The sequence below is a fragment of the Protomyctophum bolini genome, assembly GCF_963924005.1.
Source record: "Protomyctophum bolini genome assembly, chromosome: 3".
Lineage (NCBI taxonomy): Eukaryota > Metazoa > Chordata > Actinopteri > Myctophiformes > Myctophidae > Protomyctophum > Protomyctophum bolini.
The window spans coordinates 41,860,374-41,887,252 of record NC_137864.1 but is presented as its reverse complement, the minus strand read 5'-3'; the positions used below and the strand labels follow the sequence as shown (position 1 = coordinate 41,887,252).

Below are 26,879 nucleotides of genomic sequence, written 5' to 3'. Positions count from 1 at the left end.
TAAATAGAGAGAAGAGACAGTTCTGATCAGAACCGCACGGACAGCGACGAATAGATGTAGAGAGAAGAGACCGTTTTCTCCGTAAACGGCTGCGCTAAACATGACGCTGAACGCTGCACAAAAGTAGATTTTATAGCGATCCGGTTTTATATATTTAAAAAAAATAAACATGTCCCCACACGTCCTATAGGCCCTCTACGGGTGTAATTGTGAAGACGTGTGGAGACGTCTTGAGCACTTCAGTTGTTAAGTATTATTTTATTTTTTCGTACGTGAGTATTTCCAATTTCCAATACTTTGACTTATAACTACTCCACTCTGCAAAGGCAAATATTGTACTTTTACCTTACTATAGTTAGTTATAGTTATTTTGTAGACTTTGCTTATTTTTACAAAATATATTACCCTGCATGCACTTTTGTACTTTAAGCACATTTTTGACGCCAATACTTTTTCACTTTAACTCAAGTATAGGCTACATTTTGAATGCCAGACTTTCACTTGTAAATGGAGGCTATTTCTACATTGCAGTATTGATACTTTTACTTAAGTAAAACAATTGAGTATAGCCTTATATTTTATCCACCATGGCACGCACTGCTCAATACTAGTTGCACTGCTCATTAGCCTGCATGGATTGAATGACGGACGGACGGATGGACGGACGGACGAGTGCGCCTCTTGGAATGTCGTCGAGTACCGTTACCACTCGCTAGGGGGCGACGTTGGCCTCTGGAAGGCTCACAGAGGAGGAGAGAGAGAGGGGTGCTTGATCATTCTCTACATCTCAGGACAGGGCTCTCTCTCTCTCTCTCTCTCTCTCTCTCTCTCTCTGTGACACACACACACACACACACACACACACACAGCAGTGTGTCAGCTCCATTCAGTCACACAGATCCCCGCTCAGACATGGAGGGAAATTGATCTAACGTCTCCAGCTTGTGTTTCTTCCCCGTCGTGACTTCTGTATGATCACGAGAGACAGAAAAGAATCACACTGGCTTGTTTAATCCATTTCACAATTATTACAGGCACGTCTGTTTGCATTATACTGTATCTATCTATGGACCACACAGTACAGTACAGTAGCCTACTACTATTGTTGCTACCCTGACCGCACAGCCATGTTCATAATATTATACACATTGGGAACATATAGAAGAGACGCTCTATGCTAATTGACTTCGTTTCTTTACACTCCTTTCCTTTTCATGTATTTGTCATCATCCTCCAAATGGGTTTGGAGACTATATTAAATATAATATACGCCACCGCGGCGTAGGCTACGTCTCCATGCAGTTCATTATAACCATTTAATTAGCATATTAATTTATGCTTTTGTGAATTCAATTAGCGGGCGCATAGGCTATACTACATGCGCAACAGTTAAGGTATATGAAAATGCGTGCCTCCGAGAGGGGTTAATACTAATGATGAAAACGTGACGACAGGACGATAACTAATGGTCTCGGGGCTATTAGAGGCACGGCGCGGAGGCACTAATGTTAATGTATGCCACTTCATTGCACTGATTTAAAGCAACTCGAGTGTGAGCCGTTCCTACTGCTGCAGTCACGCTCCTAATGATGCTCACTTCCAAACAAGGTGACGATGATGAGGATGATGATGAGCATGATGCCAATTAATTAGTGGCTTAAAAATAAATCATGCTTTTATTCTCATTCCATTGCTATTATGCATGTTGTTGTCATGTGTGTCACGTATACTGTAGTAGGCTATATACAGTCTGTGTGTGTGTGTGTGTGTGTGTGTGTGTGTGTGTGTGTGTGTGTGTGTGTGTGTGCGTGTGCGTGTGATAGAGAGAGAGAGAGAGAGGTTGAACTGGATGGTCATGGGGCGCTGTAGGCTATATTGCGTCACTACTAGCTGTCTCTCTCTCTATACTTGCATGCAGCTCCAACACTGATCTTCTTCACATGCATGGTGGTCTTTGAGGCTCCGAGCATCCATCCTTCCTCAGCTCATCCCCTTCCTAACTCATCCTCTCTATAGTATAGTTACAGTATATACAGCATGGTGGTCTTTGAGGCTCCGAGCATCCATCCTTCCTCAGCTCATCCCCTTCCTAACTCATCCTCTCTATAGTATAGTTACAGTATATACAGCATGGTGGTCTTTGAGGCTCCGAGCATCCATCCTTCCTCAGCTCATCCCCTTCCTAACTCATCCTCTCTATAGTATAGTTACAGTATATACAGCATGGTGGTCTTTGAGGCTCCGAGCATCCATCCTTCCTCAGCTCATTCCCTTCCTAACTCATCCTCTCCATAGTATAGTTACAGTATATACAGCATGGTGGTCTTTGAGGCTCCGAGCATCCATCCTTCCTCAGCTCATTCCCTTCCTAACTCATCCTCTATACAGCAAACTGCATGCGGACATAATTGCATGAGGGGACATTATAGCCTAAACATAATTTCGCAATACTTATTGGGTCATGGAGTTTCAGGACATTACTTCGTTTCATCATATTGATGAAATCTCCATCAACAATTAGACAATATGCACTGTTCTCTGCAACATGACACTATACTATACACAGTATGAGCTTCGAGCTCGGATATCATTTACTGTGGATGTATTTTATGATTAACTATAGCAGCTATATGACTCTGACTCAGTCTGCCCATGTTTTAACTGTCGCCTGGTGCCTGTATGCATGCTGCTCGGACTTTTCTTTGCCTCTTCTTTTTATTCACTGGATGATGTGTAAAAAAAAACATTTAATTCCCCTCCTATCACTATAACTGAGACAGACGTGCGTGTGGCTGGTTGCATGGGGGGGGGGGGGGGAGAGAGAGAGAGAGAGAGAGAGAGAGAGAGAGAGAGAGAGATGGGGAGAGAGGAGGAGAGCTTATAGGAGGATCTCGGCGCGCAGGCAGAGGCACTTTACTGGTTGTATTATTCCCAACAAGGGGCCCCGCCGCCCCGGTACGTTCTACGGTACGGTCGGTGATGTTGTGCACCCTCCACCACCCTCCTCCACCCACCCTGCCCTGGGCTGGCTGGCTGGCATCGCGGAGCCCCAATCAGGTGCCATCGCGCCCGGTGCGTGTGCACGCCCATTGGCTGGTGCGGCGGTGGGGAAAGGAGGCTGTGCGCCGACGCGCCCCCCTCCTCCCCACACTCGCCTTCCAGAAGCCGAGCTGAGAGCACCGTCCTCTCTCCCGTCGGAGCGCTGCTACGAGGCGCACCGATTACACGCGCATACAGCCGGGATAGAGAGACATAAGTCCGTGCTATAATATGCATTTGTCAGTGGTTCTTTTTCATCGCATTTGAGAAGTTTGTTGGGTTTTTTTTGCGTCTTTTCCTGGTGATTTTATGGGACTTTTTTCCCCCCCACCATCCTTTTTTATACTCGTGTGGAATTTCCTATATATTTGGCTTTGTGACTTTTCTATATGAAGGGAGCGTCTGTTTTACTGTTAAGTGCGCACACAAACACACGCACGGATTGTTGTGCGCTATTCTTGGGCTCTATATTACAAACAATACAGCAATGTTTGCTCTGACGCCAAAACTCACAGCCCGACCGGGCCAGGAGAATTGATTAAAACGAAAGGGAGAAAAAAAAAGAGAGAGAGAGAGGCTTTTGGATCAAATGGCTGTGCTTCTCATCACGACTGAAGAAGACGAAGCGGCACCACAATGTCCCTGCAGTGACTTGACGACGCACGGGAGGAGAGGATTTTCACATTTGGGCAGCAGTCTCCGTGTTGTTTTGGCTGTTTCCTACGTTGCCTTTTCACGGGCAGAGAGGAGGACAGACGGCGATGCTCATTGCCGCTGAGAAGAGGGAATAATACGATTTTTTTTTGTTTTCTTCAATTTTTCCATTCCATTTTCCAAGTGCACTTCTTTGAGAGAGGATAGAGAACGGAGATATGATTCGGTTAATAGCGCTGCTCCTCTCCGTCCTGAACGGGGCTGTGGTTTATTCCCAGCTCCACTACTCCGTCCCGGAGGAGCAGGATCCCGGCTCCGTCGTGGGGAATATCGCGGAGGATCTGGGGCTCGACATCACCAAACTTTCCGCGCGGCGCTTCCAGACGGTGCCCAGCTCGCGGACGCCGTACCTCGAGGTGAACCTGGAGAACGGCGCGCTGCTCGTCAAGGACAAGATCGACCGCGAGGAGATCTGCCGGCAGACCGCGCCGTGCCTCCTGCACCTGGAGGTGTTCCTGGAGAACCCGCTGGAGCTCTTCCGCGTGGAGATCGAGGTGCTGGACGTCAACGACAACCCGCCGGGCTTCCCCGAGACGGACATCGCCGTGGAGATCTCGGAGAGCGCCGTGCCGGGGACGCGCTTCCCCGTGGAGAACGCCTTCGACCCCGACGTGGGCACGAACGCGCTCAGCACCTACGCTATCACGAGCAACAGCTACTTCTACCTGGACGTGCAGACGCAGAGCGACGGCAACCGCTTCGCCGAGCTGGTGCTGGAGAAGCCGCTGGACCGCGAGCAGCAGGCGGTGCACCGCTACGTGCTGACGGCCGTGGACGGCGGCGCGCCGCAGCGCACCGGCACGGCGCTGCTCGTCGTCAAGGTGCTGGACTCCAACGACAACGCGCCCACCTTCGACCAGTCCGTGTACTCCGTCAGCCTGGCGGAGAACGCGCCCGTGGGCACGCTGGTCATCCAGCTGAACGCCACGGACGTGGACGAGGGCCAGAACGGCGAGATCGTGTTCTCCTTCAGCAGCCACAACCAGCCGCGCATCAAGGACCTGTTCAGCATCGACGCGCGCACCGGCCGGATCGAGGTGGCGGGCGAGGTGGACTACGAGGAGAGCAACACGCACCAGATCTACGTGCAGGCGAAGGACCTGGGCGCCAACGCCGTGCCCGCGCACTGCAAGGTGCTGGTGAAGCTGGCGGACGCCAACGACAACACGCCGGAGATCGGCTTCAGCACGGTGACGGAGTCGGTGAGCGAGCAGGACGCGCCGGGCACCGTCATCGCGCTGTTCAGCGTGTCAGACCGCGACTCGGCCGACAACGGCCAGGTGAGCTGCGAGCTCCTGGGCGACGTGCCCTTCAAGCTCAAGTCGTCGTTCAAGAACTACTACACCATCGTGACGGACGGGCCGCTGGACCGCGAGAGCACGGACGCGTACACCATCACCGTGGTGGCCAAGGACCAGGGCACGCCGTCGCTCGCCACCAGCAAGTCCATCAAGGTGCACGTGTCGGACGAGAACGACAACGCGCCGCGCTTCACGCAGGCCGTGTACGACGTGTACGTGACGGAGAACAACGTGCCCGGCGCCTTCATCCACGCCGTGAGCGCGCTGGACCCCGACGTGGGGCCCAACGCGCTCATCACCTACTCCATACTGGAGTGCGAGATCCAGGGCATGTCCGTGGACACGTACGTGTCCATCAACCAGGACACCGGCTACCTGTACGCGCTGCGCTCCTTCGACTACGAGCAGCTGAAGGAGTTCAGCTTCATGGTGCAGGCCCGGGACGCGGGCGAGCCCGAGCTCTCCTCCAACACCACGGTCAACGTGATCATCGTGGACCAGAACGACAACGCGCCCTCCGTCATAGCGCCGATCGGCAAGAACGGCACGGCGCGCGAGGCCCTGCCGCGCTCCGCCGAGCCGGGCTACCTGGTGACCCGCGTGGTGGCCACGGACTCGGACGACGGCGAGAACGCCCGGCTCTCCTACAGCATCCTGCGGGGCAACGAGATGGGCATGTTCCGCATGGACTGGAGGACGGGCGAGCTGCGGACGGCGCGCCGCGTGTCGCCCAAGCGCGACCCCCAGGGCCACTACGACCTGCTGATCGAGGTGCGCGACCACGGCCAGCCGCCGCTCTCCTCCTCGGCCAGCGTGAGCGTGGTGCTGGTGGACAGCGTGGCGGAGGGCCGCGGGGCCGGGGACCGCCCCGCCTCCAAGACCTCCAAGGAGACCTCTCTGGACCTGACGCTCATCCTCATCATCGCCCTGGGCTCCGTCTCCTTCGTCTTCCTGCTAGCCATGATCGTGCTGGCCGTGCGCTGCCAGAAGGACAAGAAGCTCAACCTCTACACGTGCCTGATGTCGGGCGACTGCTGCCTGTGCTGCAGCGCCTGCTGCAGCCGCTCGGCGCGCGGCCGCAAGCAGAAGAAGCTGAGCAAGTCGGACATCATGCTGGTGCAGAGCGCCAACGTGACGTCGGGCGCCGGCCCCGTGGGCCAGGTGCCCGTGGAGGAGTCGGGCGGGGTGGGCGGAGGCGGGGGCTTCGGCTCGCACCACCACCACCACCAGACGCAGAACTCCTACTGCTACCAGGTGTGTCTGACGCCCGAGTCGGCCAAGACCGACCTGATGTTCCTGAAGCCCTGCAGCCCGTCCCGCGGCGGGGGCGGGGGCGGGGCCGACACGGAGCACGCCACCACCAACCCCTGTGGCGCCATCGTCACGGGCTACGGCGACCAGCAGCCGGACATCATATCCAACGGCAGCATTCTGTCGAATGAGGTAAGAGAGAGAGTCGACTGTCAGCGCCTTCCTTCTCTGAGCAGTTTCAAATTTTTGGGGCGGGACGATCTGGTGTTATGTCACAGTGTACGACTGTATGATCTGTATGCGATGTTATAGGCCCTCGATAATGCTAATGTCACGATATTCGATATAGGCCTACATTGCGATATTCAATGTATTGCGAGAGATTTCATCAACGGTACTGTATATATTACGATATAGGAAAAAAACGTAAAATGGCAAAAAAAATGAATTATGCAATTTATTCCAAATTTGTTTTGTGTCACAAACTGGCCAATAAGTACATGAATCTTGCCTCCTCCAAACAGTAAAACACTGACTGCAACTTTGCAACTTGTCCACAGCTTGTCTGTCCACAACAATGGGTACTATACTACTACTAGTATAGCCTACTACACTAATCAATATCACCATATTGGGAGGATGATACAATCATGGGAGCAAGTATAGCAAAACTGTATATCGCGATATCGATACAGTATACTGGCGCACCACCCCTATTTTGTATTCGTCAAATGTACAAGTCACAAGTGCATGAGCCAGGAGGAGGCAGGAGAGCAAAAAGAATCAGTTGATTGATTCTACAGGTTAATTACAAAGATAATGGTTTTAGAAGAGATCCCATCGACGGTGCCATTATTACAGTACACATCACGTACTGTACCGGTGTGAAGCATTTCCCTCTGTAGGCTACTCGTCGTGTGTGAAAACCTGTAGAGTATCGTTTTTTCTGGCCAGCAACACTATAATAATTCACGTACAGTATTGTGTAAATGCTTAGTAGATGTCAATTGTTGGGTTGCATCGTTTATTTGTGTGAGTATAACTCACTGTGTTGGGATTACTATATCATGTGTAAAAAGGCTTTACTTGGCATGAGAAATATAACTGTATGGCCTGATGAGTTATATGTCCTGTTAATTGGTTTGTAGAATGTAGTATACGCTGTACATCTGGAGGGAAAACACATAAAAATACACGCACGCACGCACATACACGCACGCAGGCACACACACACACACACACACACACACACACACACTATCTCTCTCTATCTCTCTCCCTCACACACACAGACACAGATTCTAAAATGCCAGAACATTATCAGAAATACCCACACATTGAAGTCGGTATATGTGAAAGCTCTGGTTAACAGGGTGGTGACAAAGAGTGGCCAATGTTCCTGTGTAATGGTAGTCTTGTAAAATGAAGCATGACACCAGCGTTTTATATCGCTGCTCCTCTATTATTCCTTCTGAATGTATTCAGCGTATACTCTATGCTGATGCTTTGCAGGGATGTGAGCCTCCTGTACGAGGCTATAATAAGCAATAGAAACATGGTCCTGGTGATTATCGTTCCGTTTATGAGCCGTCTAAAGACTATAGGCCGAACTAATTTGTAATAACACAATCGCACGGGCCCATTTCGTTATGCACATCAGTGATGAGAATGATTGTTTGGCATGTGGCTTAGCTCGTCGGTTCTCAAAGTGTGGTCCGGGGACCCCCCCAGGAGTCCTCGAGGGGAGTTCCAGGGGGTCCCCATGCTAAATGATAGTATAGGAACCAAATGGACCCTTATGGGTCTGTAACTCTGAGAGTATACACATGGAACCAAATCCATTTTGTTTCCATTTTGTTTCCGAGTTCCGAGGCCCTAATGCATGTCAAACCGGGTCGGTCCTTGAAATGAAAATGGTTGAGAATGACTGGTATATATTTGACTGCATGGGGGTTGATGATGTTAAATTGGTTCGATATAAGTCCCTCACTGAATTAAAGCTTTGTGACATGCACGTTGCATGCTTTTCAGTCTCCTATCCATTGATTAGCCTTATTATGGTGCAAAAATAATAGGCTATGACCAATATTGAATATTCACAGTACACGCTCATGCTCGGAGGGAGGCCGTTGGACTTGAACTTTAGTCTGTTGCCGGGTTGATTAGAGGAGGCAAGGTGAACCCACCCCGGGGCAGTCAGTTAGTTAGGCAGTATATTGGCATGCCGGAGCGTTAAGTATGCCACGCACGGCCCGGCGCGGCAGCACCGCAGAACAAAGGTTGTTCAGTTTCAGAGGCGGGAGGCTCAATCATTTACGCATTCAATCGCCTCCTAACCCACTCTCTCTCTCTCTCTCTACCTCTCTCTCTCTCTCTCTCTCTCTCTACCTCTCTCTCTCTCTCTCTCTCTCTCTCTCTCTCTCTCTCTCTCTCTACCTCTCTCTCTCTCTCTCTCCCTCTCTCCCTCTCTCTCTCTCTCTCTCTCTCTCTCTCTCTCTCTCTCTCTCTCTCTCTCTCTCTCTCTCTCTCTCTCCCTCTCTCCTCTCTCCCTCTCTCTCTCTCTCTCTCTCTCTCTCTCTCTCTCTCCCTGCTCTCTGCCTGCCATCCCCCACTCAGTCAATTGGTTGCATGTACCACAGGCTGCAGACAGGAGACAGGAGACAGGAGTCGATACGCCTGCGTCACGCCACTCTTTCTTAGTGCAGTTACATCTAGTGTAGCCTGCATGTGGCTCCCAATCTGAAACAGCATGGGGGGGCCCCCAGGGACCACGACCCCCCCCCCCTATAGGGGGTCCTCCAATGGGTTGCAGGGGGTCTCCATGCAGCATGTTGGTGTCATAATCAGTTTATCCACTTTAAACCTAAAAATCTGTCAAACTCACGAGCCACATGCACATCGTTGTGTGAATGTGAACTTGTAGATCTGCTATTAAAAAAAAAAGCTAATCTTGAATGAATTTGAAAGATTTGGAATATATATATATTTTAAACAAACAAAGGTCTTGTATGGGGGTCCCTAGCACAACATATTTTCAGATGAGCCTATCAAGGTTATCTTTCTCCTAGACACAAAATTATGTCAAACCTTTTTATAATTTTGAACTTGAATTATTATAGTCTTAATGATGTATACAAGTTAGTATAACTCTATTCTATTTATATACATATATATTTATTTTATTAATTTACTGATAAGGAAAAAGATACACCCACACACTGATTAAATCTGCTCGGTATACATGACTTAATTCTTTAATAAAGGCAACGTATCTTTTTCCTCATCATTGATGTCTACTTGCCTACGCACCTGTCCATACGCCTTATCTCTCTAGGTGTGCGAAAGTTTGTTTCTACAGTTTTATTCATTTACTAAAAGTGATTATAAGCCTATTATATATACCTTTACTAAGACGTACGTTTTGCTTTTCTAGACAAAACACCAGCGAGCAGAACTCGGCTATCTGGTGGACAGGCCGAGACGTGTCAACAGGTAAGGAAAAACTGACACACAACATAACCCTTGCATTGTGGACAAACTGACACACAACGTAGACTGTAGTGGTTGCATTGTGGACCAACTGACACACAACGTAGCCCTGCAGTGGTTGCATTGTGGACACACTGACACACAACGTAGCCCTGCAGTGGTTGCATTGTGGACACACTGACACACAACGTAGCCCTGCATTGGTTGCATTGTGGACACACTGACACACAATGTAGCCCTGCAGTGGTTGCATTGTGGACATACTGACACACAACGTAGCCCTGCAGTGGTTGCATTGTGGACATACTGACACACAACGTAGCCCTGCAGTGGTTGCATTGTGGACACACTGACACACAATGTAGCCCTGCAGTGGTTGCATTGTGGACTCTTAGTAGTATTGACCTGTGCAATATCCGGGGACCCCCAGGGGTCCTTGAGGGAGTTCCAGGGGGTCCCCAGCCAAATGATAGTTATAGGAACCAAATGGACATGCACTTATGGGTCTGTAACTCTGAGTGTGTCCAAATGGAACCAAATAGACCCTGTTTGGTTCCATTTGTACACTCTCAGAGTTAAATTAACATTGGTTTTACAATATAAATGGGTCTGTATATAGACTAACATGCATGTCAATCTGGGGGGGTCCTTGAAATTAAGCCGGTTGAGAATCACTGCTAGAGCCATACAAATCTTCTCTATATGGGGGTCCCTGCATCATGGCTTATCTTTTCAAATGAGGGTCCACGGGCTAATTAGTGACAATGTTGGGGGTCCTTTGAAATTAAACGGGATGAGAATCACTGCTTGAGCCGCACAAATCTCCTCTTATGGGGGTCCACGGGCTAATTAGTGTCCATGTCGGGGGTCCTTGACATGGGAAACATGTGGGAACGACAGCAATACGCCACATATGTTGTCATGATCCAATATTCACCGCAGACATTATAATATATATCCATGCTAATCAAAGATCCATAGCATCCAATATTATTCCACTCATGGACATGCTAGTTGTTATCATTTTATTGTGTCTCGGCGAGCAGGGCAGGCCTTACAGCATGCATCAGCCCACACAATATATCATAATATTCATGCTTAATTTGGCCCCGGGCCTGTAAATGACAGCGCGGTGCCTATTAAAGTCCTGATGCTGGGTTTCATTACATGTCAAGTGTACAACATCCAATTTGGAATGGACACTATGACGGCCGTGCACTGTCTGTGGACATATTAACGTGATGCTCTCTCTCTCTCTCTCTCTCTCTCTCTCTCTCTCCCCCTGTCCACTCCTCCCATCCCCTGCCATCACCATATGCCAACAAATTGCCCTCGTATCCCCCCTCCCCCTTTCCTCCCTTGTCCCCCCTCCCCCCCGCCCCCTTCATTCCGTCCTCTCTCTCTCCCTTCTGTCTGACCCTATCTCTATTCACTACTCCTCCGGTTGGTTGTTTGTTGACTTATTTATTTACTTTTTTCGGGTTGGCTTTCTGACACCTGTCTCTTTCCCCGCTCCCTTTCCCACCTGCCTCTCTCTCTCTCTCTCTCTCTCTCTCTCTCTCTCTCTCTCTCTCTCTCTCTCTCTCTCTCTCTCCCTCCCTCTCTCTCTCTCTCTCTCTCTCTCCCTCCCTCCCGTCCTTCCATCTGATCCTATATTCACCAATACACCGATTGTTTGTTGATTTATTTACCATTTTGGGGTTTGTTTTCTGTCAACTGTCTGTCCCTCCCTCCCTCCCTCCATCCCTCTCTCCATCTCTCTCTCTCTTTCTCTCTCTCAATCTCAGTTCCACTGTTTTTTAGGGGTTTTAGCCCCTCATAATTTAGCGGACATATGAACTAATTTCTCCTTTCAATGTCAATGGCAAATATTGAGACGTGCGGGGCCAAAAGCTGTATATTGCTATTGACAATGAACGGATAATCTATACGTCATACTGTACGTGTCTGAGCAAATCGGCATATGTACTGTATGTCGGTGCAGGGAACCCTTGGCCAATAATAAGGAACCACCACCATTCTTTTTATTTTACTTAATTTTTTATCCCACGATTTTGCAACCCATTTTTTCACCCAGTGTCAATTATCTAATGTGATATCCTGGGCTCTACACACCCTCCACCAACCTGGGGAGAGCAACGGACTTGAACTCATGCTTCCTTCATGCATGAGTGTCCAAGTTGCTCCTTTACACCTGACAGGGGGGGAGTTTCCCTGGTTGGACGTAGCGCGTGGAAGGAACACGTTATTCCGACCAGTTACCACCACCATTCTCGATGATGTACGATGATGTGTATGATGATGTGTAGGACTGTACGATGATGTTTTGTTTTGCGTTGTTCTTCCAGCTCGGCGTTCCAAGAAGCGGACATCGTCAGCTCCAAAGACAGCGGGCACGGCGACAGCGAGCAGGGCGACAGTGACCACGACGCCACCCACCGGGGTCACTCGGCCGGTCAGTGTCCACTGCACCGCATAATTACTTTGTCATTCCATTCCCTCGCTCCCTCGCCCCCTCCCTCCCTCCCTCTCTCGCTCCCTCCCTCCCTCGCCCCCTCCCTCCCTCCCTCTCTCGCTCCCTCCCTCCCTCGCTCCCTCCTTCCCTCCCTCGCTCCCTCCTTCCCTCCCTCGCTCCCTCCTTCCCTCGCTCCCTCCTTCCCTCGCTCCCTCCCTCCCTCCGTCGCTATAGCTCCAGCGGCGTGTTTGTGGACGGGATAATGCTTTGGGATTGCCGGTGCGGACCGGTGGCTTTTAATTTCCTTAATCCATTGAGACCTGCGAAGACGTGTCTGTTGTCTGTGTCGCTCGCCGTTGGCTTTTAAACCCGCTTTTTTAATCTGTTTTTTTAAACTTCACGCTGTTGAAAAATTGCTGATCTACAAGCTCTTTCGGTGCACTCTGTGCCACACGCTACGAGCTTGTAGAGCTGCTATTTTCTTTTTTAAATCGTGAAAACGTGTGCAAATCTTTGAATATATATTCTTTCCCAGGGAACGTTTTTAACTCACATCTTTGCTTCTGGGGAGGGTCTCTGGAACAATATATTTTGAGATAGGGATCTGCGACAAATATATATGTATATATATATATATATATATATCATCCTGGGGGTCTTTGATGTGAAATTGTTTGTGAACCACTGATATAGAAACATAGGTTTTTTTTTCAGAAAACCGGAAGACATTAATTTAGTAGATTCTGTTCTCCGGTCTTAACGGGTTAATTTGAGAATGTGCGGAGTGGTTTTTTGGGGGGGGGGGCACGCGCACCGCGCACGCCGCGGCTCAGATGGCGGATCAGCGGCTTGGCTGCCATGAATGCTGAGCAGCAGAGCAAGAGGTGTTGATTGTGTTTCACACCGGGGCGAAGAGGGAGACATATTCAGGGAACCGGTGAATTATATCTGCCCATCTCTATATCTCTCCCTCTCTCTCTCTCCTTTTCCCTTTTGTCTAGAACCCCTTTTCACTCTGAAACTCGTGTTCTCTCATTGTGTCGTTGTCTCAGACCCATTGAGACCCGGGCAACGCGTCTGTGTCACCTCATAGCGTTTCAACACTTTTGAAAAACGCTAATCTTTTGTGTGGCTTTCGCCTTTATTTTATATTTTTTACGGAGGGACAGACAGTGGGCTGACAGGAAATGGGGAGAGAGTTAGGGGGAAGACATGCAGTATAAAGGCCGTCGGGATCGGGAGTCGAACCCGCGGCACACTGCCAGACTGGATTACAAGCCAAGGTGACCGCTGAGCCCATTATTTTAAACTTTTATGCTCTTGAAAAACAGCAGATCTACAAGCTCGTAGCATGGCACCGAGTGCCGCTCTACTGTGATCTACCGCGCTATGAGCTTGTAGATCTGCTATTTATGAAAAATCTTTGAATATACATTCTTTCAGCAAACGTTTTTAGCTCACATGTACACATTTTGAGTGTGTGAACAATTGAGTACTTTTTCCACCAGCACTGCCCTCCGGGGACAATTATAAAGAACTTGAACTTGAGCTTGATCTGGTTGGGGGTCCCAGAAACAACAACATACTTTCAGATGGGGGTCGGGTTTGGCCAATTACATATTTGTCCTCGGGGTCCTTGACATGTAATAGTTTGAGAACCAACTGACATAGAAACGATGAGAGCCCTTTTATCTGTGTGACTCTGTGTTGTCTCAGTGTGGCCTGGCTGTGGTGCTGAACGGACAGCGACCGTAGCCAGAGAGGCAGGGTGAATGAGTGGGCCTTTTCCTGGCACTGATCAATAGCTTCACTCAACTGGAGAGGAAAGAGGGGGTGGTGGAGCCAAGTGGATGATACTATAATGACATGCATTTGTTTCCTGATCGTTTGTACGATTTCTCCTTCTTCTTCTTCCGAAGAAGGACTTGAAACACCTGCAGGATTTTCAGTTTTTTAATATCCGCACTGTAGCAAAGCCACGTTCAGAGATGTAATCAGAAGCATGTATGAATGCGCGAGCAAGCAAGCGTGAACACGGACACACACGCAAGCGTGCACTCACAGCCGCACGCACGCACGCACGCACGCACGCACGCACAGACGCACGCACGCACGCACAGACGCACGCACGCACAGACGCACGCACGCACGCACGCACGCACAAGATCACACACCGGCTACCCTCCTTCGTTGCCCCATATATCTATTTGTGGCGTTTGTTCTTTAGACAAAGGCGTGCAGCGATCTTATCCTTGCAGCCTCCCCGCGTGCTCTTTTAGAAATTCCATAAGGTTATAGCGCCTGTTTATTGATTAAAGTATGGGAGTCCGACCCAAAAAATGGAGGCAACACAAAATCTTATTGGAATATAATATCGAATTGCCCTTTCCCTCTGGCAGGGCTCGTTGCACGCCACCCGGTCAGACCTCGGTCTAGACACGAGACGGACAAATATCATAAAGGCTGCGGGAATACAAATGCGGGGCTGATTAGCCATTTCAGACGGGAACACCTTTTAGGTGATCTACAAGCTCGTAGCGCGGCACTGAGCTTGTAGATCTGCTATTTTTTTTAAACATCGTGAAAATGTGGGCGCAAATCTTTGAATAAATATTCTTTCACAGCAAACATTTCTTTAACTCAAATCATATTTTCAGATGGGGGGGGTCAGCGGACAATTACATATACTGTAGCCTTTTGGGGGTCCTTAAATGACAAAGAAAACCTTTGAGGAACACTGATATAGAAACATTGGGTTTATCAGAAAACTGCCATGATTTCTATAGAAGACATCTAGTAGAATCTGTTCTCATAGGTCTAGATGGATTAGAGAGGTGTTGTGGGATAGTGAACGGTCCTGATTCGACTCCATGGTGTTGGTGTTGTGGGATAGTGAACGGTCCTGATTGGACTCCATGGTGTTGTGGGATAGTGAACGGTCCTGATTGGACTCCATGGTGTTGTGGGATAGTGAACGGTCCTGATTGGACTCCATGGTGTTAGAGAGGTGTTGTGGGATAGTGAACGGTCCTGATTGGACTCCATGGTGTTGGTGTTGTGGGATAGTGAACGGTCCTGATTGGACTCCATGGTGTTGGTGTTGTGGGATAGTGAACGGTCCTGATTGGACTCCATGGTGTTAGAGAGGTGTTGTGGGATAGTGAACGGTCCTGATTGGACTCCATGGTGTTGTGGGATAGTGAACGGTCCTGATTGGACTCCATGGTGTTGTGGGATAGTGAACGGTCCTGATTGGACTCCATGGTGTTAGAGAGGTGTTGTGGGATAGTGAACGGTCCTGATTGGACTCCATGGTGTTGTGGGATAGTGAACGGTCCTGATTGGACTCCATGGTGTTAGAGAGGTGTTGTGGGATAGTGAACGGTCCTGATTGGACTCCATGGTGTTTAGTAGTGGATAGTGAACGGTCCTGATTGGACTCCATGGTGTTTAGTGGTGGATAGTGAACGGTCCTGATTGGACTCCATGGTGTTGGTGTTGTGGGATAGTGAATGGTCCTGATTGGACTCCATGGTGTTAGAGAGGTGTTGTGGGATAGTGAACGGTCCTGATTGGACTCCATGGTGTTAGAGAGGTGTTGTGGGATAGTGAATGGTCCTGATTGGACTCCATGGTGTTAGAGAGGTGTTGTGGGATAGTGAACGGTCCTGATTGGACTCCATGGTGTTAGAGAGGTGTTGTGGGATAGTGAACGGTCCTGATTGGACTCCATGGTGTTAGAGAGGTGTTGTGGGATAGTGAACGGTCCTGATTGGACTCCATGGTGTTGTGGGATAGTGAACGGTCCTGATTGGACTCCATGGTGTTAGAGAGGTGTAGTGGGATAGTGAACGGTCCTGATTGGACTCCATGGTGTTGTGGGATAGTGGACGGTCCTGATTGGACTCCATGGTGTTAGAGAGGTGTAGTGGGATAGTGAACGGTCCTGATTGGACTCCATGGTGTTAGAGAGGTGTTGTGGGATAGTGAACGGTCCTGATTGGACTCCATGGTGTTGGTGTTGTGGGATAGTGAACGGTCCTGATTGGACTCCATGGTGTTAGAGAGGTGTTGTGGGATAGTGAACGGTCCTGATTGGACTCCATGGTGTTAGAGAGGTGTTGTGGGATAGTGAACGGTCCTGATTGGACTCAATGGTGTTAGAGAGGTGTTGTGGGATAGTGAATGGTCCTGATTGGACTCCATGGTGTTAGAGAGGTGTTGTGGGATAGTGAACGGTCCTGATTGGACTCCATGGTGTTAGAGAGGTGTTGTGGGATAGTGAACGGTCCTGATTGGACTCCATGGTGTTAGAGAGGTGTTGTGGGATAGTGAACGGTCCTGATTGGACTCCATGGTGTTAGAGAGGTGTTGTGGGATAGTGAACGGTCCTGATTGGACTCCATGGTGTTAGAGAGGTGTTGTGGGATAGTGAACGGTCCTGATTGGACTCCATGGTGTTAGAGAGGTGTTGTGGGATAGTGAACGGTCCTGATTGGACTCCATGGTGTTTGAGGTGTTGTGGGATAGTGAACGGTCCTGATTGGACTCCATGGTGTTAGAGAGGTGTAGTGGGATAGTGAACGGTCCTGATTGGACTCCATGGTGTTTGAGGTGTTGTGGGATAGTGAACGGTCCTGATTGGACTCCATGGTGTTTGAGGTGTTGTGGGATAGTGAACGGTCCTGATTGGACTCCATGGTGTTTGAGGTGTTGTGGGATAGTGAACGGTCCTGATTGGACTCCATGGTGTTAGAGAGGTGTTGTGGGATAGTGAACGGTCCTGATTGGACTCCATGGTGTTAGAGAGGTGTTGTGGGATAGTGAACGGTCCTGATTGGACTCCATGGTGTTAGAGAGGTGTTGTGGGATAGTGAACGGTCCTGATTGGACTCCATGGTGTTAGAGAGGTGTTGTGGGATAGTGAACGGTCCTGATTGGACTCCATGGTGTTAGAGAGGTGTTGTGGGATAGTGAACGGTCCTGATTGGACTCCATGGTGTTAGAGAGGTGTTGTGGGATAGTGAACGGTCCTGATTGGACTCCATGGTGTTAGAGAGGTGTTGTGGGATAGTGAACGGTCCTGATTGGACTCCATGGTGTAGTGGGATAGTGAACGGTCCTGATTGGACTCCATGGTGTTAGAGAGGTGTAGTGGGATAGTGAACGGTCCTGATTGGACTCCATGGTGTTAGAGAGGTGTAGTGGGATAGTGAACGGTCCTGATTGGACTCCATGGTGTTTGACACTTTTAATGAACCAAATCAGACGTGATGTGTGATTCCAGTACAGTCACCGCTTTAGCCTCGCTGATGAAGGTCAAACTGTATACGAGGCTGACTTCAGTGCTGCATTTCTTTCATATTTCATCAATATCACAACAAAAAGCGGAGAAAATGGGGTGAGGTGTGTATCAGCAGGGTCATTTACAGATGCATTTCAGTTTGGAAGCCTTCTACCTTATGTGTACAATCGGATATACTTTTTATCTGAAGAGGAAAGCTCATGTGGTTGGACTTGCAACGTCCAAGGCATCCCCTATACTATAGCCTCGGTCCAGGGTTTCTAAGCCAAAACACTGTTTGTTTGGGCTGTTTTCACCCGCGATCGTGCGTGCACGCGGGGTGGTGGTGGTGGTGGGAAGGGTTGGGGGGCAGCACTCGATGACCAGCCTGGATATACTATTTTCTTTCGAGCAATCACAGCCCTTGTTTCATTCACATGCGGAGAATGTAAACTGATTTGTAAAGCGTATATACTTCCGCCAAAATCCCGCAACCTCCGCCCCCCAAAAAAATGAAAAGAAGCAGCTTGGACTCCTCATGTATAGAAGGAAGCATGAGGTCAGTCCGCCGCCCTCCCCCCCAAGTTGGCAGAGTAAGTGTGGCGCCCAGGATTACATTAGAGAATTGACACTGCATGGGTGAAAAAAATGGGTTGCAAAATCGTGGGATAAAAAAAATATATATATATACTCTCTACTGTAGGTCTTGCCCAGCGTGCGTGGGCATCCCCTGCTTCATCATGCCCGCTCCACTCAGCGGGGGGGAGGCAGGAGAGAGAGAGGAGAACGATAGAGAGACATCGGGGGAGAGGCAGGAGAGCGAGAGCAGAACGATAGGTGACACATGGAGGACATGAGTCAGACTCGCAGGGACCACGGGACCAGCTGGTACTCACGGTCCCCACGCTGAGCTATAGCAGTGGGGGGGATCCTCCCAACGCTCCACCAACGAAATGCTCCCTGACATTATTATGCTTTTCACGGTATAACTATAAATATTTCGGTCGATCCCATGCATGTTTTCCTTGTATTATGGAGCGTGGTGGCAGTGACACCTTGTTGACGTCTTGTTTGGCCGCAGCTATGCATGCCAGCGGGAGGATGGCCATGGGAGTATGAACCAATAGCAAGCTTTAGCAGAGCGACGTGAGTTGTCTATGAACCAATAGCAACCTTTAGCAGTAGAGTGAGTTGTCTATGAACCAATAGCAACCTTTAGCAGTAGAGTGAGTTGTCTATGAACCAATAGCAACCTTTAGCAGTATAGAGTGAGTTGTCTATGAACCAATAGCAACCTTTAGCAGTAGAGTGAGTTGTCTTGGCAGCGGTCGAGGACATTCCACAGTTGGTGTGGTTCATAAGGACGATGATCATTTGTTTCTGCGTGTTGGATTCATTAAGGTAGGAGTCAGATCAACATAATAGGAATGTCAGAACAGGTCAGCTCCATATATGGAGATCTATAAGGGTGGCAGCGGTGGCAGTGTCTACAGGGTTTGATGAGGGCCCAGGTGGGGCCGGGCCTTAATCTTCGAGCCTTCCCGGCTGTGTGTGTGTGTGTGTGTGTGTGTGTGTGTGTGGCGCTATATGATCTGATTTAATGCTTGTGTTTATAAGCTTTGGTCTTTGTCAGTGTGTGTGTGTGTGTGTGTGTGTGTGTGTGTGTGTGTGTGTGTGTGTGTGTGTGTGTGTGCGTGCCAAGGTGTCCACTGAGAGGATGTTCGGGGACCTTATACAACACAATGTTCTGCAGAGAATGAGAGAATGTGTTGGCATGAGTCCAGCTGCATATACTGCCTATAGACAACAGCTGTGTGTGTGTGTGTGTGTGTGTGTGCACGTGCGTCTGTGCGCGTGTGTGAGGTAACCGTGTGCATAAGAGGATGAGAATACATCTAGCTTGCCTTGTGTGTGTGTGTGTGTGTTTGTGTGTGTGTGCGTGCGTGTGTGCGTGCGTGCGTGCGTGCGTGCGTGCGTGCGTGCGTGCGTGCGTGCGTGCGTGCGTGCGTGCGTGCGTGTGTGTGTGTGTGTGTGTGTGTGTGTGTGTGTGTGTGTGTGTGTGTGTGTGTGTGCGTGCGTGCGTGCGTGCGTGCGTGCACGGGCACACCCAAGTGGCTATTAACATGCACGTTACACGTGTTTTCGACATTATGTCACATCCATATGTTGTATGTAAAAATGCAAACGATGCATCATTTCACCCAGCATGCATCATGCAGCCAATCAGGAGGCTGGATTCTGAGGCAGGACAGTCGTGCGGCTTTGTGCGTATTTGCGTGCACTTGCTATGCGTCCATTGCATGCAAGTGTGCAGGTACACGCACGCACACACGCATGCATGCATGCATGCGCACAGGCACGCGCACACGCATGCACACATATACCTCCGTTCGGCTCTCCTATAGCCTATAGCGGGGCCTCTCATCCTTCATCCTGTCTCCGCCAACACGTTAGCTCTCTGCAACACTCGGCTGATCAGTAATTCATTTCCACAACCCTTTGCATAGCAATTATCAAAGGAAGGTTAGCCCGTTCTGACCTGAGATCAGATTCTAAGAATGTCTTCTATACTGTCCTACATCCTGACAGTTTTCTGAAAAAGCTACGTTTCTATGTCAGTGCATGGTTCTTCGATTTAAAAAAAAATAGCAGACCTACAAGCTCGTAGCGCGCCACTCAGTGAAGCGCTACGAGCTTGTAGATCTGCTGTTTTTCAATAGCTAAAGCATAGCACGATGCTAACGACCAAAAGGAGTTCCGGCACAAAATGGGTTAGAGGCTGGGGTTCCTCACGGGAACATTGGGCACACACACACACACACACACACACACACACACACACACACACACACACACACACACACACACACACACACACACACACACACACACACGCTCTCTCTCTCTCTCCCCCTTCTTTTTTTTTTTGGTTGCATGCAGCTCGGAATATTTTTCAAATCAGGGAGGAAAACCATTTCCAGTTGGCATATCATCAACTATGCACCTGCCGGTAGCTTCCCGCTCGACCGCCCCTGCCTGACACTTTGGAAAATAACTCTCCCGACGGCGGCTCTAAATCAAAGGGACAAACCGCCGCCGCAGAGCTGCGGCGCGGCTTGGATACCTTTAACCCGACTAGACCGGGAACGCCTCGGTGTCGTCTGTGTCGTATAGCTTTTAACCGTTATTTTAAAGTTTAGCTGTTGAGAAATAGCAGATCCATAACAAGCTCATAGCGCGGCACCGTGTGCCTCGCTATGAGAAAAACGTGCAGTACAATTCTATGAATATATATGTTATTTCACAGGAAACGTTTTTTAATTCAAATCTTTGGTTCTGGGGAACAACATATTTTCATATTGGGGTCGGTGGCCATTTACATATAATTGTTGACGTCCTTGACGTAAAAAAGTTTGAGAATCCACTGACATAGAAACTGTATTTTGTGTGTCTTAAGTACCAGGTCTTATTACTTAACTTAAGACCTGGAGGCGTGGTCAATGCTCTTTGGCCACTCAGAATAGCCAAATGGCATTGATCACGCCTCCAGGTCTAAAGTTAAGTAATAAGACCTGGTACTTATAAGACACGCAAAATACAGCCCATAGGGTTTTTCTTCCAGAAAACTGTCAGGACATTTTGTGTAGAATCTGCTGGTCTCAGGTCTCAGCGAGTTAAAATGTGGATGAGTGGCTCTTTTCCGAAAGTGACGCATTTGGAGTCGGTTCAAGAAGAAACCGCTGCACCACATCATGCTGCGTCAGGTCCCCAAAATGTCAGTGATTGACTACAGCTTTGCCTAATTCTCCACAACGTAACCCCCCTTTGTCTGTTTTAGGCTTTATAGTCTGACTCAAATTAGAGTCTGTTTTCCCTCATTATTTCCCCCCCCGCGTCATCCTAATGGCGTGCGGCGGGCTGGCGTGCGAGAGCCAAACAAAAGGTGACAGATAAGATAACCCGTTTAGATCTGAGGACCATTTTTAAACAAGTTGGCTTCTGAATCCTAAAAAAGTTTTCTATGTTAGCATGGTGGTGGTCAACTTTTGTCTTGTCAAGGAGCCTCAGAATTATCTGTGTTTGCCCGCGGACTGAAAATATGAAAATATGTTATTCATGCACAGAAGCAAAGATTTGAGTTAAAAACATTAAAAAAATAATATATATTCAAAGATCTGCACCACATTTTCCCGATTTTTCAAAAATAGCAGATCTGACTACAAGCTCGTAGCGCGGCACCGAGTGCCGCGCTACGAGCTTGTAGTCAGATCTGCTATTTCTTCTTGTATAGTCAGATCTGCTATTTCTGCTTGTAAATCAGATCGGCTATTTTTCCAACAGCTAAAGTATAACATAAATGCTTTTAAAAAACACCAACAGGGTGTTCCCGTCCTGAATGGGATAAGAGAGAGAGGAGAAGGAGAAGGATGAAATATTCATCGGTTGAAAAAGATTGAGGGACTTTCAACCCCTTGCGAGGAACGAGGAGACAGAATCCGCCACGACGCAGCGGTTTTGAGGCGGGGTGGGGGGGGGGACCTGGCGGTCGTGCCTTTATGTTTGAAACGATCATTATCCGGACATTTGTTTTCGCAGAGAACAACAGCCCGTGACAAATGAGACAATTAAATCGCCGTGGCAACGGTGTAATAGACGGCTGATTATGAATTAGTGGCGGGCGGCGGCATAATGCTGCGCCATGTCAGGGAGCTGGCGGAGCAATTTAACACATTCTGACCTGCAGAACCACATTCTATACAAATGTCTTCTAAACCCTGACAGTTTTCTGAAAAATCCATGTTTCTATGTCAGTCGTTCTCAAACAATTCCATGTCAAGGACCCCCAAAAATATATGTAATTGGCTGCCGACTCCCATCTGAAAATATGTTGTTCCAGGGACAAGCCCAGAAGCAAGATTTGAGTTAAAAACGTTCACTCTGAAAGAATATATAGATGTGCCACATTTTCACGATTAAAATAAATTTGCAGGTCTACAAGCTCGTAGCGCGGCACTCGGTGCCACGCTATGAGCTTGTAGATCTTATATTTGTGATATTTTTCCACAGCTAAGGTTTAGAATAATGTTTGAAGTGGTTAAAACGCTATAAGGTGGCACAGATGGGATCCAGGTTTGAATGGGTTAAGATGCAGCATTCTGAAGGTCTCCCCGGGTCTGTCGTTGCTGACGTCAGTCAGTATATAGGGGTGATAACTTGGAGACCATTTATCCGTATATGTGTCCATATCAGTCAGTCAGTCTAGGGGTGAGAACCTGGGGAGCGTTTAGCCGTATGTGTCCATATCAAACTTTGTGAGATGGACTGGAGGTCCCATTAAGTGGGCTGATTTATGTCTCTGCAGGCGTGTGGGATTCTGTTCTTTCACATGTTTAATGGCTCAGAATGGGGCGTTTCATTGCAACATGTTATATAGCCCATCTGCGGCGTGGATGCAAAGGGGAAGAGCTAGGTGGTCGACGTGGAGGTGGCGTTCAATGCGTCTCGGGGCGGAGCTAAGCCTGACGGAACATTTAGCCCATTTAGACCTGAGGACGATTCTACAAATTCCTTCAAAAAATGTCGGTTTTCAGACACTTTTCTGAAATACCTATGTTTTTATATCAGTGGTGCTCAATATTTCATGTCAAGGACCCCGATGTAATTGTCATGTAATTGGCCACCGACCCCCATCTGAAAATATGTGGTTACAGGAACCCCTCAGAAGCAAAGATTTGAGTTAAAAACTTTCGCTCTGAAAGAATATATATATATTCAAAGATTTGCGCCATATTTTTCACAAATAGCAGCTACATATATTTCAATAGCTATTACATAATGCTTAAAAAACACCAAAAGGGGTTAAATTCTCTCCAAAAGATTTCCCTCAAACAAGGCTTTGCCGTGTATTCATTAGTGAAGGTGAAGGTGAGATGTGAGATGTGACAGTGTTTTGCCAGTCCCTAAGAGACGTCTCCAACAGACTTAGTCTGCTTGTATAACATGCAGACCAGTCAGAGTGTCAGAGTGGCACATGGGGGGAAGCTATAGCTTTATGGAACATCTGTTCCCTCCTAAGCCACTCTAAAAGGCCTCTATAGCTGCATGCTAAACCCAAACGCTCTGCTTTCATATTAACCTCTGGGGCTCCTTGTCCTGTCCCAGGCACAGATGCCTGCGAGTCTCATCCGTGACCTACAACAACACGACACGACGTTACATTCACAAAGCAACAAGAAAATGACACCTGCAGGCTATACATAGTGTCCACAGTGACCCTCTCTCTCTCTCTCTCTCTCTCTCTCTTCACCGCGAGGCCTTGAGTAATGCCACGTTCACACCGGGCGGATACACAGAGCTACTACTACAGTCTGTCGACCGTTCACTGTCAATGGTAGCCATGGAGACACGGAGATACAAAGGTACACACGTCTGACGTTTGTAAACAGCTACAAAGCTACAAATCCAAGTTGAGCCGGCTTCAACTTAAGCTATACGAAGCCACGAAAACCATGAACCATTTCCACTCACCTCTCTGTAACGGGGGGAGGTGGTGGTGGGGATTATTTCTGTCCACTCTAGTTCCATGTTCTTTAAATGTTCTGTTTTACTATCAATTGTTCCTGCTTGCCGACGCACATTTGATGACATCTATAGTTGTCCCGTTACCATTTTTTAGTACGAGTAAAAGTACTTCATTTTTAGTACTCGCCGATACCGAGTACCGATACGAGCTTTCATTTTGTTGAGTAACCACTTATTTGACCCCCTTTTTCCGCATACATGCAGATGGATCTCCGATCTACACTTGTCAGTTGTCATTTATGCTTGTAGAGCGGCCGTTTTTTTCCAATTTGCTGCAGTGTTGGGTCAGACTAGCTCCCGTTGCATTCATTCAGCCTATATTATATTGTCAATTGGATGTTTTGGTACTCGGGTCAAAGTATTGGGGCCCGGTTCTGAGTACCGAGTACGAGTACTTGAGGTTTGGTATCGGCCCGAGTAATCGATACCAGTATCGGTATCGGAACACAACTCTAATAACGTCAGCAATCCGGTGCGACGTACACAACTAAACAATACCTCACAAAGACAGATAATTATGCTGCAAATTGCTTAATTGTATATATCTTTGTGTCTTTTGATATCTTACACAGTGTGAGCCCACGGGCTCCCCACCGGGAGCGGTGGCCGAACGGTTTGCGGAGCGGTCTTGATATCGGAAGGTCGCTATAGTTCGTATCCCCGGACCGGCACGTTAAAATTACCACCGCTGAAGTGCCCTTGAGCAAGGCATTGAACCTCTACCATGAAATGTTCTATGAGCAGGGCCTGGCTGTAAACAAGTTCTTGAGCTTAGTCCAGTTACTCTGGGTAAACATACAGTAGTATACCTTTCCTTTCCTTTCCGGTGGCCTAGTAGTATAATGCGATTTGTGTCGGTGTCGAGGTTATTAGCCGCGTGGGGCCTTGTTGTAACACGATGCTGGATCAAGTGATGAAAAAACATAGATCAATAATGACTGGTCGTTCAGGCCCTCATAAGAAATTACATTAATCAAAGGTGGCAGTGTTATATGGGTGAGTTCAAGCCACGTTGAACTGCACTCTGAGGTAAAATGCCACTGTTGAAAACATGGAGGGGGAAAGCAAGCTGTCGCCTTCAGACACAGAGTACAGTATATTCAAAGATTTAAAAGTGAAGAGATACATTTTGATAATGAGTCGTTTAAGTTGAAGCAACAGAAGTCAGAGAGTAATTATTTAATTACAGAGGCGTGGGAGTATATACATTTTTACTTCTTCCCAGTCCTCGGATATGCTTAGTTTTAGTTTTTTTTTTTTGTCTTTTTCTTTGTTTCATTTTCTTATATTTTAAGCTATTTATTGTAATTGTTTTTCTTTGTAATTAGGAAAATGCAAAGAACTGTTTCTGCTTTATTTATTTCATTGGCATATTCGAAGTAAACATGACAAACAAACTAACAAGACACAGAGTATACAGTGTTACTCTGTCTGTCATCAGCTCGTATGGCGGCCGGGGCATCTTCATCTATTTTGGCTTTGAGAGGTCTATGGTTTCCTCATCAGCGCCTTCCCACCGGGCCCTCCCGGTGTGTACGGAGGATACCGCCGTCCCACCGGGCCCTCCGGAGGCTACCGCCACTCGCTGCACCTGCTGTCCAAACATTGACGTTTCCTTGTCTCTCCTCGCTGGAGTTGAAGCGTATAAGATGAATAACAGCAGTGGTATGGGAGCATAGGAATGATCCTCCTGGGGAATATAACGTGTGCATGTGTGTGTGTGGGTGTGCGTGTGGGTGTGCGACTGTGCGTGCATGTGTGTGTGCGTGCGTGCGTGCGTGCGCACTTAACCCATTTTGACCTGAGATCAGATTCTACAAATGTCTTCTACATCCTGACAGTTTTCTGAAAAAGCTATGTTTCTATGTCAGTCGTTCTTCGATTTAAAACAAATAGCAGACCTACAAGCTCGTAGCGCGCCACTCGGTGGTGCGCTATGAGCTTGTAGATCTGCTATTTTTCAAATAGCTAAAGCATAACATAACATAAATAACACCAAAAGGGGTATATTCAAAGATTCGCGCCACATTGTCACGATTTTTCAAAAATAGCAGATCTACAAGTTATACGAGCTTGGATTTTGATGAATTCATTACAGAAAAAAATAACGTTATTTAAAAAAATATATATGCATTTTCATTGTGCTTAGTTTCTGCACCATGGAACCTGTCACAGTCACAGACATTGCCTGTCTAGCTCTTGTATTTCTATGTTATGTTCTAGTTGTTTTGGTTCTATGTTGTCTTCCCCAGGTGTTTCTCACTAATCAGCCTTCTTGTGTATATCAGTCTTGTTCCCCACTCAGTCCTTGTCAAGTCACTGTTTGGTGTCACTTCATGTTCAGTGTTAGTTTGTGACTGATGTTTTCTCAGTTTTTGTAATAAATCCCCAATATTGGATTTTGAACCATGCCTAGCTGCCTTGCTGCCCTGCATTTGGGTCCTACACCCCCTGCCTATCGTGACAGAACCTTTCTTACTGGATGAGTTTCAGGCATTTTTAATTTGCCTATGCCAAGATTTGGTTGGCAAAATGCGCTAACGAGCTCTCTATGTTATTAGCCAATCTACAAGCTCACACCATGCCACATGTCAGGTGATGGCACGCAGGTGCAAAAAACAAACACCATTTTGTGTGTTTGTCTGTGTGTGTGTGTGTGAGAGAGAGAGAGAGAGAGAGAGAGAGAACAAGCACAGGTCTTGGCGTGCATGTTTTTCTTGCTGAAGTTTTGTTTTGCTCATTTCCATGTCTGTCTGTGCGTGCG

The 26,879-nt window shown here is 48.1% G+C and overlaps 1 protein-coding gene across 4 annotated transcripts in view; it reads left to right on the top strand.

Moving 5' to 3' along the window:
- Window positions 1-3,372: 3,372 nt before the first annotated feature.
- pcdh10a (protocadherin 10a) overlaps window positions 3,373-26,879 on the top strand; it is a gene marked incomplete at its 3' end in the record, with an annotated part of 36,775 nt that continues 13,268 nt past the window's right edge. For 3 of the 4 annotated variants that reach the window (XM_080759757.1, XM_080759758.1, XM_080759755.1), the window contains exons 1-3: window positions 3,373-6,497; window positions 9,739-9,797; window positions 12,143-12,249. In XM_080759757.1, the coding sequence (XP_080615883.1) occupies window positions 3,912-6,497; window positions 9,739-9,797; window positions 12,143-12,249 (2,752 nt within the window). In that variant the 5' untranslated portion in view covers window positions 3,373-3,911. Of the gene's footprint in view, window positions 6,498-9,738; window positions 9,798-12,142; window positions 12,256-26,879 lie in introns of all 4 variants that reach the window. The other variant, XM_080759756.1, reaches the window with a different exon arrangement.